The sequence below is a fragment of the Triticum urartu genome, chromosome 3 (genome assembly GCF_003073215.2).
Source record: "Triticum urartu cultivar G1812 chromosome 3, Tu2.1, whole genome shotgun sequence".
Classification (NCBI taxonomy): Eukaryota; Viridiplantae; Streptophyta; class Magnoliopsida; order Poales; family Poaceae; genus Triticum; species Triticum urartu.
Genome location: NC_053024.1, coordinates 149402643 through 149418051, shown reverse-complemented (window position 1 = coordinate 149418051; position 15409 = coordinate 149402643). Strand labels below are relative to the sequence as shown.

The following is a 15409-nucleotide window of genomic DNA, read 5'->3' as shown; positions in this document are numbered from 1 at the left end:
CGCACCACCTCCCGCCACGCGTACACATGGTGCCCACACCCCCTGACTTGCGCGCACAGCTCAGCGCCGGTGGCGTCCCCATTCCCCCGCTGCCCGACGTCACCGACGAGGTCGATCGCGTGCGGGCGTCACTGACGGAGGAGCAGCGGGCCCTCCCGCAGTACGCCTCCAGCAACCACGAGGCGTAGGCGGCGTACTTCCAACGCCGAACACAGAGCCGGGGCTCGCCGCCGTGAAGACGGAGCCAGGGTTCGACGACGCGGCGGCCTTGAAGTGGGCGCGCGAAGACTGGGCATGGACGGAGCTGGAGCGCCAACGCCGCGCCTTTGAGCGGTTCACCGCTTGGCGCCGTGGCCACGACGAAGGAGGCGTCATCGTCCTCGACGACGACAGCGACGACGACGACACGCCGCCACCGGTCCGCCAGGGCGACCCCGGGCAGGAGTCCAGCAGGGGCGGCCGCGTGAAGGAGGAGAAGGACGACGAAGACAACAACGGTGGCGACTTCGCCTCTCTCGGCGCGTTATTCGGCCTGTAGTCGCGGCCTTTTTATTTTTTTCTAAGTATTTTATCTATGTAAAAAAACTATTTCAGTTCGCCGAAGTAATGTACTGTTTTGCCCAATATCTGTCTCGTTCGTCGAATTTTAGTCAAATAAATGTTCAAAAAAGTTTAAAACAAACGCCTAAGGTCGACCCTGAAGACGTCGGCTGGGAACCCGATCATCCCCAGACTGATTTTAGCGCCGGTTCACCCTCAAGCGACTCGAATCCACCTGAAGGGCCAACGGCTGAAAATGCTCTTACCTATGCAGTCTCTGCCCACCGAAACGCCGGGGCAGCGGCGTGGACTGGGTCGAAGCAGCCCTGCAGAAGCAGGAGAGTCATGTCCCACGATACAGAATTCATCTTCACTACGACGCCGTTTGAGTCCATCGTGGAGACGGAGTGCTTTGAATTTGGTCGGCGACGATGGTCGTCGTTGGCGACCCCGACCTCTGGCATCGGCGATGCAGGCGTCCTGCGTCGTGCACTCGTGCGTGGTGTTTGAACGGGAGAGGTGGGCATGATGGGTGAGGAAATGAGTGGCTTAACCGTAAGCAAGAGGGTTGATCGGTGGAATTGGTGGCTTGCTAGCGCTCAACATTGGGAGACTATATGGACTTTTTTTTTGCGGGGTTGACTATATGGACTATTAATTACGTGGTTAAATGGTTGAGATGGGTCGAATCTGCCTCCTTGGCTTGAATCTGCTTCCTTGGTTCTTTTATAGGGGTATAACAGATGAGAGGTTCGAAAGAAGAGTTTTTTTCTTATGATTTTCTCTCATGTTTTCTTTAAAAAGGTCGGATCTATTATAAAAATTCACTCTAAGTATAAAGCATCTCAAACATAATAAAACTTACATCAAAACTACCGAACGACCACTATTGTCGTCATAACGAACCGCCGTCACGTCTACGACTTGACCTTATCAATGACAGCTGAGAAGTTTTCGTGTGCATACTTCTAAGTAACTGCGCATGCCTCTAAGTAACTGCACGTGCCCATCAGAGTCCATGTCCTACACTACACATAAACGCCTTCATAGTCGAGTCAACACGAACCTCTCCTTCCACTAAACACAAATTATTGAAAAGTTTAAAATAAATTTAGAATAATGCAATCACCAATTGAACTATAGTGTTTTGAACACTCCTGTTGTTTTGAACGATGTCTATTAATTATCAGGAAAAAATGCTTGGTTGGCTCACGACTGGCACAAAAAATGCGTATTAGTTATCAAGAATACACGTGTTGTTTTGCTAGAAATACCATTATCCTTCTAACCATCCAACCAGTCTCCCAATGTTGGCAAACGACCGGCACAAATATTAAATATGTACTCCTGCTGTTTTGAATGATGTCTATTAATTATCAGGAAAAAAATGCCTCACAACAAGCTAATCTTTATTAAATCACCATTTACCGACGTTGGTTTTCCTCTCTGGCGTGACCAGTACACACGTCGTAACGAATTTAATAATGGAATCAATGTGGGGAAGCAGCGTCAAAAACTGAAGCTTACACATCCAACGCAAGAGAAGAGAGCTACACAAGTGTATATGATCAAGCCACGTGGAAAATTTGTAAGAAAAAATAGACAAAATATATATTGGACCTCTTACACTTTCACTCAGTCGTATCACGAAGCTCTGTTCTGCTTCGTCTTGGCGATGCTGAGAAGGTCGCCGAAGAGCTTGTCCTCGGGTTTCGACGGCCTCATGGGTTGCGCCATGGAGGATGAAGAGGGTGCTGCCTGATAGGCCGAGTTCATGCCCCCCATGTAGGAGCTGTCTTGCATGGAGAGACCATACATACTCTGAGAGAGGCCGTTGGTGCCAGGGTACCCATACATTGCTGGCCTTCCCTGGTTGTAGTACTGTGCTGCTTGCTGCTGCACATAACCGTACTGCGTCGCCATCCGACCACCACCGCCGTACATCTGCTGTTGCGGCATTCCTCCAAACTGCGCCCCCGGCATTGGTTGCGCATACATCATGCCTGGCTGTGCTCCTGGCATCGGAGATGGTTGCATACCAGCGAACTGCATGCCTGGCATTGGCATGGGTTGTGGTGCCAAATGTCCATACTGGTTTCCATAACCTGGCTGCATCTGCCCTCCAACAGTTTGGTTGGACTGCATTGCGTGAGGTACCATAGCTCCTGGTTGGTTGTTATACATTGGCTGCGGTTGTAGACCTGCCATGTGGTTGTTCTGCGGTTGTAGTGGCTGCACACCACCGAATTGGCTTGCTGGAGTTGGGAGAGGTTGCATAGCACCCAATTGGCCATTTGGCATTTCATTGCTTGGCGCTGCCGGAGCCTCCCAAGGTGGAGGCGGAAGGGCTCCACTTTGATCATCTACAAAATTCACACAAGACTATCACATATTCTTCAAACGGATCTGCAGGAATGTAGTGTGTTGAGATATGCAGAAGTCATGCAAGCGAAACCAATTGAACTGATAATGAAGTACTTCCGACAGATATAAAAGAGACATGCAGAAAAGTAACGATCTAATTTGCATTGCATACCATAATTTACTTGCTGTGGCGGGGGTGCTGCATGGTTGGCAACTTGACCATTCCACCCGGAATTCGTGTGATTATACTGTGACGCCGGGTCGTAAGATGTTCCAGGGTTTACAGCACTTCCATTAGAATAGAGCGCCGCCTGCTGAGGAGGCTGTTGTGATTGTACAGGATGCTGGGTTGCAGTGTTGTATGGCTGTGATCCAAGAGGAGTGGGACTTGAATCGAAACCAAAGGGGTCAAGTGATTTGGCATTGCTATTAGCAGTATTGTTTTGAGAATATATGTCTACAATCGCCAGTGCATTTTGATTTGAAGTGGAGTCAGCCAATGGATCAGTGACCGGTACAAGAGCCAGCGAATTCTCTGCAGTGGATGGGGTATCATCCCAGCTAAGAAGATCAATGCCAGAATCAGGTTTTGGTGCAGCGTTTGCTGAGCCATTCGATACTGGAGGTGCTGGAAGCGCTAGTTGCTCAAAAGGAGACGGCTCACTGGTGCTGGTACAAGGGCAGACCACACACAAACAGAGGTTAATTAGAGGAGTTATATATAAAGTGCAACTCAATATATATGAATGTCAACAAAGACTCTTTGAAGTACGTATTGAAATCAATCCTTAACACTATATAGAAGTAAGCATATACAAATGTGATAGAAGAAGCCTAAAACCTTTGATTTTGCTCTGTTTTAGAATCTTGGCTTGTAGGGTCATCAATATCTACTAGTGCTTGCTCTTTCTTAGAGTCTTGGTTCGCAGAATCCTCAGTATCAACTAGCGCCTGCAGAGACTTTGGCCTTTTCTCCACTCGAACAGCAATGCCTGCAGCAATTGCGTCATGTTTTGCTAGAACACGCTGCAAATCATCATTTAGTGCAAGCCCTTGCGACAAAAGTTCCTCATCCCTGTAAATAATAAGAAGAAAAATAGTCACGTAATATGTAGATTCAACACAACAAATACGGAGCTAAATTACATTATTTAGCTAAACAAAACAGCGCAAGCTACTCGTGTCAGCTTTTAATGACAAACAATGTTTTTGAAGTATCCAGATACATTAACAGTTATCTCATAGGCCCTTGAGTGATAATAGAAAACAAGTGACAAAGCAGATCTTCCATCGTCCTCTTATCCGACGATCCAAAAAGGTGCTCAAGGAAGGAAATCTCAGTCACACAAAGCTACCTATATCTTCAAAAATGACATCCACTAACATTGGATACACCACACTAGTCGACTGTCACCGATGCAAAATTTAGGTGATCCAAAATAAGTGCACTCACGAAGCAGTATTAACTAGCTGGACCACTCTCTGCTTGTAAGTGCGGCACTGATCAACAAGCTCCACAATTACTTCCTGTCTTAGTCCCTGTGTACACAGCATTTCAAAAACATAATCAGCAAAAGTGAGCAATTTCAGAGAAGGTTGTAAGTGTAGAGCTTTTTCTACTGTTATGTATGACATGAATACAGCAATAACACCATGGATTTGAATTTCTAATTAAAAGTGCATTTTTATGTATATCTATACCGATCTATATGAATTTACATTTGATGCTGAGATTTGGAAAACACGGGTGTGCCCAACACATAAGATAAGCCAGACATACAGCTAAGGGTTAGCGGTAAGCATACTGAATTTTACATGCTTTAATACCTTGCCATAACATAGATAACAGGTATGTGGTATTTCAAGCGATGTGATCAAATACACACCGAACAGGTTATAGGTCATGTCTAAGATAGTAGGCCTTGAAGCCTTGGCATCTTGGACACCTCGGATTGGACATCATAAATACTGATATTAGTGTTAACGGAATGTAAGCAAGTTGTACAAAAGCATATTTTAAAGTACAAATTTACAATCAATTCCATACAATTACAACAAGATTATATCTGAAACTAAAACTGGTCAGGACATACTATCCAAAGAAAACATTTATAAATCATAAACTAACAAATCAGGATACCACGTTCAACTGTTGGTTGCAACTTTATAAAGATAAGAGGTCCATATTTTTGTGCAGATTGAATTAAACTCAGATGGAATTTCGGTACCTCTCTATTTCCAGGGTCTAAAGCATTCAACATCTCAGCTAGTACATCCATGATACCACGAGCATTTTGAATCTCTGACATGCTGAAAATATATGCAGTATTCAGTTCAATCCATCCTTGAAAATAACATAAGGTTGCAATACAAAATGGGGTAAGACTGCACATAAGCTAAACTTAACATAGATGTGTTGTATTCAAAGATGCCCACTGGAGCACAACAAAAGAAAAGACCTGGTGTCTTATTATATAAAGAGGCTAAAAAGACTATCTGGACATAAAACAGAATAGCTTTCTTCATTCTTGAATTTACCATTTCTCACAGGACTACATGAACATTCATGTCATGTCCAGTGCTTGAGACAAGTTGATAATAAGTCATGAAAAAAATTAGGCTGCTACAAGGAAAAAAAAAAGAGGGCAGCCCGGTGCATGTAACTCCCGCTTGCGCAGGGTCCGGGGAAGGGTCCGACCACATTGGGTCTATTGTACGCAGCCTTTCCCTACATTTCTGTAAGAGGCTGTTTCCAGGACTTGAACCCATGACCTCATGGTCACAAGGCAGCAGCTTTACCACTGCGCCACATATTACGTAACTAAGAATCTCTAGACTGTTACAAAGGGAGTAACAGAAACTAACTTTATACAACATTCCATGCTCAAGTTTACATTTGAAATCACAAACCAGAGTGGGAATCACATTACAATGGTGAGACACAATAACAAAATATACAAAAGTTATAGGGAAATGACAAGACTAAAAATAAAGGCAAAACTCTGATTCTACACTTGGTTGGCATTTAAAGAGCACATCGTAAGACAGTCCGCTAAAGGATCCACACAATTTTGATCATTCGCTGGAGCACATTGGACCAATTAAAATAGTACACTATTCTGAAACTTATGATAAATAGATAAACGGTAACAAGAGCCCTAATTGCCCTTGGAAGTCGACTCCCACCTGACATTGACTCATTGCTCAACCTTGCATCTTCTTTCTATCCAAAGGATAAACAGGACTTCTCATAGTCACACCCCTTCTCTTTTCTGAAGTCTAGGGCTTCTTTGGTTTACAGGACTTGTAAAGGAATTTTGTGGGATTCTAATCCTTAGGAATTTTTCCTAGTACATGGGTCGCTTGCTTTGTAGGATTACAGTATATAGGAAATTTTCCTTAGGATTCATTTGTACTAATTTTCATAGGAAAAAATTCCATCCACTCCAACCTCATGTGAAGAATCCTATGTTTTTCCTGCGCACAATCAAATGTTCATACTAATTCTGTAGTATTGAAGATGGCATGCACTCCATTTCTGTGTTTTTCCTATACTGCATTTTAGAAAATCCTGCGAATCAAAGATGCCGTAAGTGATATTTTTATAAGTCTAATGTGTTCTAGCAAATAACCATGTTTTCCAGTCTCCATCAGTAAATTATCAATTTTTGTTATGTGGCTGCTAGAAGGAGGGCGCGAGAGGGCCGGCCGGGAGCCTTTTTGCCCACGGCTGGGCAAGAGGGAGACGATTTCCTTCTTAATTCTTGCTTGATTAGATTGATACATCTCCTCCCCTTATATAGAGGTTTACTTGACCCCTAAGCAAGCGACCCTTATCTCTAATTAACCCTAAGACTAACGGGCTATACCGCCAGCCCAGGCCCATTACGTACTCTAACACTACACCCCACCTGGACATGCAGCTTGTCCTCGAGCTGCAACCTAACCAACTTATAACCATGACTCGACGCAACACAAACCTAACACCTAAAAACAAGGCTTTTACATCTCGGCATGTTTTATTACTCTCAACCTGAAATGGACTTGGACGCTTTATTTTGGACCCCTGAACATAAAGTGGACATCATCCACACGTCGGACGTGCACGTGTACAGCCACCTGGATCCCATGGACACCATCTGGACAAAAGGAGTGCATGTGTATGGCCACCCGCGGCAGCCGGCGGCGGACTGTAGTGGTGCTACGCGGTGCGCTCCTGTCGGTGACACCGTGCCTTCTCCCCGCCGGACGGCTGTTGGTCTGCACCGCACAAAGAAGAGTGGAGGGCTGTCGATGGAGAATGGCGAGCAGGGGGGTGCCCCCCCCCCCAACCGCCGATGTCGCAGACTTTGAGGTCGCTGTCCGTAGGGAAAACAGCATGCCCAAGATCCCCGACACAGCGGACGAGATCGAGGTCCTTTGCGCAGCAAAGCGCAACTGGGAGGAGCGGCAGCTGCAGACCACGCATCTCCCGCACACGCCGACGCGCGCAGCAGCCTGCAGCCTCACAGCCGCCGACACGTGGCGGGTAGTGATCCAAGCCGGAATAGGCGACGGCGGGAACTTGATCTGCTGGATGGGACGCCCTGGGGAAGCGGTGATGGCGACGGCGGGAACTTGATCTGGTGGATCGAAACTCCCGCCGGCGCGGGCGATGCGGGGCCGGAGCTAACCGGTGGTGGCTGCTGCAGCGAAGCGCCTGGCGCAGCGGAGGCCGCCATGAGCGGCGACTGCCATTGCAGCCAGGGCGGGGCGGTGGATGGCAGCTGCAGTGCCTGCTTGGGCGCGGCAGTGGTGGCAGTGGATGGCAGCTGCAGCGGCTGCGGCTGCTGCAGCGGCCCGGCGAGCGCGGCGGAGGCCGCCTGGTGCGGCGGCTGCCACAGCAGCCACGGCGGCGTGGTGGCGGCGATGGGCGGCGCAGCCGGGTGCGGCCCGTAGGACTCGGTCAAGAACAGGCGGATCTCTTGGACCGCCTGGGTTAGGTCCCGCAGCGCCCCAGACACCTCCGGGGTGAGGACGGCGGGGGCGGGCGCGACGGAGGATCCCGGCGCGGGCAGGAGCGGGGCAACGGTCGTGGTGATCGCCGGAGGCGACGAGGTGACCGGCAGCAGAAGAGACGGGTTGGGCAGCGGTGAAGACATGATCGAACCGAAGCTAGCTGATACCAAATTGTTATGGCGCTGCTAGAAGGAGGGCGCGAGAGGGCCGGCCGGGGGCCTTTTGCCCACGGCCGGGCAAGATGGAAGGGATTTCCTTCTTAATTCTTGCTTGATTAGATTGATACATCTCCTCCCCTTATATAGAGAGGTTTACTTGACCCCTAAGCAAGCGACCCTTATCTCTATTTAACCCTAAGACTAACGGGCTATACCGCCAGCCCAGGCCCATTAGGCCCATTACGTACTCTAACAATTTTGCAGTCTGTTTCAGTAATTGCCAAACTAGTAGGTCCAGAAGCAAATTCTGCCAATTGAACAGTACCACCTCAGAGCAGAAAATAAAAACAAAAGGAAAGAAAGCACACCTCAAACTTCAGAGCAGAAAACAGAAACAAAAGGAAAGAAATCACACCTCAGAGCAGGGAAGTCATTTCCAGCAGAAGATTCAGCTTCGTCCCGTTGATCAGGACTACGCATACTTTTCGCTGCTTCAGACTGCCCATTAAACAGCGGTGCAGGTCTCTCAGACCTCTTGGGGAATTGAGCTCCAGCACGCTGTAAGGGGGAATAACAGCATAATTATTATTTGAAACGGAAAGGTACTTTTTAGAATTAAATAGCATTCCATGTATTCATCCTGAAAACCATCAAGGTTGAGATAAAATCATATCAGTAGTAACATTTTAAAATAGAACAACTGGCTAAGTGATATGTTAGAGCCTAATAAATCAAATTGGACTTGAAAGTATACCACTAATTCATGGTATGCTGCATAGAATTGTGGATATCTTGAACGTGGTCCCCCCAAAGCTTCTTGCCATGTATCTATTAGAACCAGAATCTTGTCTTTAACGCGTTGATCAGACTGCAAGGTGAAACGAATAGACCATCATACGTCAGCACTCAGCAGATTAAAAGAAAGCCATTGTAGTTTTCAGAATTATGACGAATGATAAACCTTTTTCTTCACTAGCTTGACCATCTCATGCAACAGGTCCCTCTCTGCAACATGCATGTGGAATATATCCCCGCAGTTCTTGATTGCAGTTTCCAGCAGCTGGAGTAGAAGAATATCATCAGTTCATCATCAAGACAGTAACTGAATCCTGCTTACACCCACAAACCATAACGAATCGTAAACTAATGAAACATGAAACTACAAAAATAAATTGATTAAAAATCAGCTGTGTCCTCATTGATTATACTCATTTTTTTACTGCGCCAGATAAGAACAAATAGTATATACGTTAATTACATAAGATCATCTGATTTGAAGGCTGGAATAACCGTTGCACCCATTTTCAATAACATCATGATGTTCACTGCTGTTGCAAGCAGCATGGGTATGATTGAATGAACATCTACTCTTGAAGCATAGGAGAAAGATGCACACAAACACGAACTTCAGAAATGCAGAAAAAAATGCAAACAAAGCTAAGCACCAGGCAGTTACGCTCAGTTCTATTGAAAAGGCACACCAGCATGATTTTCTCTCAATGACTGTATTAAACTATAATTATAGAAAAGAGCAGTCCAAACTGCAAATAAACTTACAGTTAGTGCGAGAAGCTGAACTTTTGGATTTTTGTGTGCAATTCTTTTTCTGAGAGCCTTCACGACATCTTTGGATTGCCTGTTACCACGTCGAACGACTAACAACTATCAGTATTTGACAACAAGTAAATCATCTAGTGCAGGAAATTAACAGTAACTATATGTTAAGATGCTTCTTCTGAGTCAGCCCAACTATTTCATCTCAAATCACAATAGTTGGAATAAGAATCAAGGAAAGAAAACTATATTGATATGTTTAAAAATTGCAATAGAAACTAATTGTTGCTCAAAACCAGCACATAATAAACAGCCAAATGGGTATTGACTGGCCTCCAATGCTAATCTAGCAGTAACAAGTAGTCAACTGTAGTAAAAAACAATAAGTAGTCAACCGAATTGTACTAAGCTAAGTAAGCATACACCACCTATGCAGATAAAACAATGCATCAAAGTATTCCACTAATAAATACTCCCTCCTTTCCGGTTTATAGGGCTTATCTCAAAATTTTAGTTTTTCCATTTTATAAGGCTCAATTTGGTTGTTTTCCATCACATGTTCAGATTCCAAGGTGCATTAAATCATTGCATGCAAGTACTAAGAGAAAATTGACCAATGCATGTAATTTATGCATGCATGCATTGCAATTAATGCATTGGTAAACATACTTTTTTGAGGAAAACAAGAGCATTAATTGGGTGCTTTTGCAAACTACAAAAAGTATTCCACCACTCACCATCTACCTTGGTTGGTGAGAATTTTGAATTGAGCCTTATAAACCGGAAAGGAGGGAGTAATCTTTGGAAGTTTAGGGGAGAGTACAAGTACAGCTAATAATTAAAGATAAGATTAGATAATTACGAGGCAACAGCAACAATGACTTTTCATTTGGTATCTTTAGAAGATATAGTCAATTACGTCAGAATTAACTTAGGTGCTCACCTTAATGAACTCTACTTCGGCAGAACTAACAGTAAAACAGGATTAACAGTAAACAGTTACTACTGGAAACCGATGGACAGCCAGTGACCTATCCCGACATGGTGTAAGAGCACCCTGGTCATTCCCACATAATAAAAACCACAAAATCAACAGCTATGCCGAATACTTGTTCACTTTCCAATTTCTTCAGATTGTCAGAGTTTACCATGAAGAACTAGGCTAGGTGAAGGATTGTTGGGCAGCTCCACTGGTGTCAGTGTGCACTTCGGTGAAAAAGCAATTCAGCATTCAAGTAGCATTTTAACATAAATCTTTCAGAACCGAGTTAGCATCATGTATAATTCTCTTGTATATGATCTAATCCAATAATTATTAGTTCAAAGTTATTGCCACATAGCATAAAAACTGTTGGCAACTAGGCGATGTTGGCATTACTTAGTTGCTTCCTTTTGTCCTGGATATTTGCAAGATACGGTGCTCTTTTTAGCTGAATTTTGTAATGATGAACTACATCTGAGTGCAGAGACCAGAAGCAATCAAATCTTCCTTCTAAAGAAGCATAGAGACTGCAAGCGGAAGATTAAAAGGTTGTAAAGTTGTCTTCAGGATTGTAAGGAAGTTCACAACATAGTCTTTCTCATCTTTCATGCGACTTGCGAGAGACTAAATAGCCTGCATTCTTCATGCGGCTCTAAGCAAGTGCCTCCAGGAGCAGCCCTTTTTGTTTTCATTTCTTTACTTTCTATGGTTTGCCTTAAGGTCCATGAACGAGGCACAACTTATGAAACTCTCAGGTTATCAAGTGAGTGGATTGACCGGAGCTTGTAAAAACCTGACTCCAGAAATATTTTCTCCTTAACAAAATGAGGCATCCAGTCCATACTAGAGGGGCAAATATTTGAACACGGGTATGGGTCCTGAGCGAGCTATCACTGGAGAAATTTGCACGGGGTGAAATAGTCATTTGGTTCATTTATCCAGCAAAACGAATGAATACTGACCAACGCCACAGGGGTAGATGACTAGCACGCTCTTGACAATTGAGTCAATTGCAGAATGTCCTTTGGCGCTTTGCATCAGTCAACAAACAGGATTTCTCTGCACTAGCGAATCTCCATTCAACAATGAATGAGGATTAGAGAAAACACTGTTAAACCTGAAACAGAACACCATTTTCCGAGAAAACAGTGCGCAGATGGCTGGAACCAGATCCACCGCTCGCAAAATCGCAATTCCCAGAGCCACCCACCCGATTGTACTATCTCCGTATTTGACTTGGGCGCTCCAGGAAGATCCAAACTCGAGCCGTTTGTCTCGTTTCGGTCAAAACTAACCGCTCATAGAAGTCCACCGTTCCCAGAATTTGTCGGGATTGGAAGCATTTCCAGCAATCACGCGGTCGCACGACATAAAATCACGCTCCATCCTACCCAGATCATCACAACTCCATCCACGCCATAGCTCCCCCGCGTAATACAGTACGCCACAGCCAACCGCCCGACGTACGAAGCACGCACGGCAACGTACTCCTACTATCCCGGGCGACGGGACGGGGATCGGCGGGGCGAGGGGGAGGGGACCGTACCCGGGGTCGCGGTTGCAGATGTCGCAGATCTCCATGTTCTTGGCCCAGTCGGGGCCGATGAGCATGTCGCTGGTGGCCCGGTCCACCATGGAGCCGGCCATGGCGCGTCGCCGCCGGTGGCAGGGGAGCCCGCCCGACCGGCCCTGGCCCCGGAGGCTGCGCCGCCTGGCCGGATGCGGATCGGAGGCGGGCTATTGGCTGCGAGCACGAGGCCACCAGATTGGCCGCGTTCCTTTCTCGGTGGGCGGCTTGGCTAGGCCTGGCTCCGTTTTTTTCCCTCTTCTTTTTTGTTCTGGTCGTTTATAGGTCGTGCGAAATTAGCTGTACAGTGTACACTGTGTGGGTCTTCGATGCTTCGACGGCGACGAAGACGATGGTGATGATGATGTGATAATAGATGGGGGCGGTTAGGTGACGGGATCTGGTGGTGGCAGCGTGTGTTCTTGCGTGATCTGAGCTGTCCGACACTCGCTTTGGAGCGCGTGATTTTACTTTGTTTGGCCTAATTAATTCGTTTCTTCACGCAGGCTTCGGTTTGGAACGGGACGATGGATGAACCCACTCAAAGAAAATCAAAAGAATTTAAATGTTTTTTTAGGAAAACTTCCCATCTACTACCTCCATCAAAGTGGTATAAAAAACACCAGAAATAGGAAGAAATCCAATTGAAATCTTAATCTCATAGAGGTTAGACAAATCGGACCCGCAACTCTTAATCCCTGGAATTAGGATCCTGAACTAATAATTCTCAGTCTAAATCAAATCTTACATGGAAACCCAAACAGGGATTGCATATGTGGGCAAGGGAGATCGGGATCGGGGGAGAGAGGGCGGTGCGCGTGTGTGCAAAGTGCATGGGCCGGCCCAGTGCGGCCCTCTAGCCGACCTCGTCTCCATTGCTCGTGTCCCCTAACATACAACTCTGCTTCTGGCGATTGCAATGGCGACGACCGGGTGATTGCCGCGGTGGTGACGATCGTGACGAGGCGAGGAAGGAAGAAGGTGAAGGTAACGTCCCTGAACTCCTCCTCCTCCGTTAGCAGTAATTTGCTCGTTGATTTCTGTGACACCCACGATGTGGCTATATCTCCCACGTGTCGGAGCACGACTTAGAGGCATAGCCGCATGGTAGGTTTGTCGCAAGAGGGATAATCTTCACACAATCCCGTGTACTGGATAAGAAAGGGATAAAGAGTCGGCTTACAATCGCCACTTCACAGAATTACAAGTAAACCATCCATCATACAAGATACAAACAAAGGTCCGACTATGAAACCAAAATAAAAAAAGACAACCCCAAATGCTAGATCCCCGATCGTCCCAAATGGGCTCTAATACTGATCAACCAGAAAAAAACAAATAACAACGACCAAACTTCATCGAGCTCCCACTTGAGCTTGATTGCGTCACCTGCGCTGGTATCATCGGCACCTGCAACTGTTTGGAAGTATCTGTGAGCCACAAGGACTCAGCAATCTCACACCCACGAGATCAAGACTATTTAAGCTTATGGGGAGGAAAGGATAGTGAGGTGGAGATGCAGCAAGCACTAACTATATATGGTGGCTAACTTACGCAAAAGAGAGCGAGAAGAGAAGCAACGCACGGTCGAGAAGCTATAAGTGATCAAGAAGTGATCCCGAAGCTACTTACGTTCAAGCATAACACAAGAACCGTGTTCACTTCTCGGACTCCGCTGAGAAGAGACCATCACGGCTACACACGTGGTTGATGCATTTTAATTAAATTAAGTGTCAAGTTCTCTACAACCGGACATTAACAAATTCCCATCTGCCCATAACCGCGGGCACGGCTTTCGAAAATTCAAACCCTGCAGGGGTGTCCCAACTTAGCCCATCACAAGCTCTCACGGACAACGAAGGATACTCCTTCTCCCAGGAAGACCCGATCAGACTCGGAATTCCAGTTACAAGACATTTTGACAATGGTAAAACAAGACCAGCAAAGCCACCCGATGTGCCGACAATCCCGATAGGAGCTGCACATATTTCGTTCTCAGGGCAACACCGGATAGGTCAAGCTACGAGTAAAACCAGCCCTCGAGTTGCCCTGAGGTGGCCCCACAGGTTGCCCTGTTCGGACCAACACTTAGACAAGCACTGGCCTGGGGGGTTAAAATAAAGATGACCCTCGGGAGCGTGACTCCCAGGGGAAAAGTAGGTGGTGGTGAGGCAAATGGTAAAACCAAGGTTGGGCCTTACTGGAGGAGTTTTATTCAAAGCGAACTGTCAAGGGGTTCCCATAACACCCAACCGTGTAAGGAACACAAAATCAAGGAACATAACACCGGTATGACGGAAACTAGGGCGGCAAGAGTGGAACAAAACACCAGGCATAAGGCCGAGCCTTCCACCCTTTACCAAGTATATAGATGCATTAAAGTAAATAAGATATATTGTGATATCCCAACATAACCATGTTCCAACACGGAACAAACTTCAACTTCACCTGCAACTAGCAACGCTATAAGAGGGGCTGAGCAAAAGTGGTAACATAGCCAAACAACGGTTTGCTAGAAAAGGTGGGTTAGAGGCTTGACATGGCAATATGGGAGGCATGATATAGCAAGTGGTAGGTATCGCGGCATAGCAATAGAGCGAGCAACTAGCAAGCAAAGATAGAAGTGATTTCGAGGGTATGGTCATCTTGCCTGAAATCCCACGAGGAAGAAGAACGAGTCCATGAAGAAGACAAACGGACGTAGTCGAACGAATCCTCACAAACGTGACGTTATCGGAACCAACCCGAAGAAGCAACACCGGAAAGAAGCAAACAACATAGTAAACAATCATCACATAAGCATGGCATGATGCGCAACCAAGTATGATGCATGTCCGATTTAATGAGACATGGCATGGCAAAGTGCACAACCAATACTACAAATTAAGTGGAGCTCAATATGCAACGAGTTGCATATTGACGGAACACCACATTCAAGTTATTTAGTTCGATCTCGTTTATGTACCCAACAATATTAAATGTTGATTAACATGGCAAGAGGTGAATCATATGAAATCTACCTATCTAGACAAGTTTAAATGAGGCCGGAACAGCAAACAACAATTCCAGAAAATCCCCATGTGCATATTATGAATTTGGTACTGTTCTGCCCTAAACCCAATTTTAGAGTTGTTAAACATGCAAAGTAAAGCCACCATGTTAAACTAGGCATTTTCTACCCCATTTACATATAAAGTTTATTTAAAATGGAGCCACGGTTATTAAGTTATGATTAAATCATTTTAC

General features: G+C 45.8%; 1 protein-coding gene across 1 annotated transcript; it reads right to left on the bottom strand.

The window, feature by feature from the left end:
• Positions 1 to 1928: 1928 nt before the first annotated feature.
• Positions 1929 to 12481, bottom strand: LOC125543368 (TOM1-like protein 9). The gene is made up of 10 exons (XM_048706694.1): positions 12143 to 12481; positions 9618 to 9696; positions 9022 to 9120; positions 8815 to 8928; positions 8476 to 8618; positions 5133 to 5214; positions 4358 to 4443; positions 3746 to 3979; positions 3077 to 3573; positions 1929 to 2903 (listed from the first exon to the last, which is right to left on the bottom strand). Exons 1-10 carry the CDS (start codon positions 12241 to 12243, stop codon positions 2185 to 2187), a joined length of 2154 nt encoding a protein of 717 aa, XP_048562651.1. The 5' UTR covers positions 12244 to 12481; the 3' UTR covers positions 1929 to 2184.
• Between the last annotated feature and the right edge of the window lie 2928 nt (positions 12482 to 15409).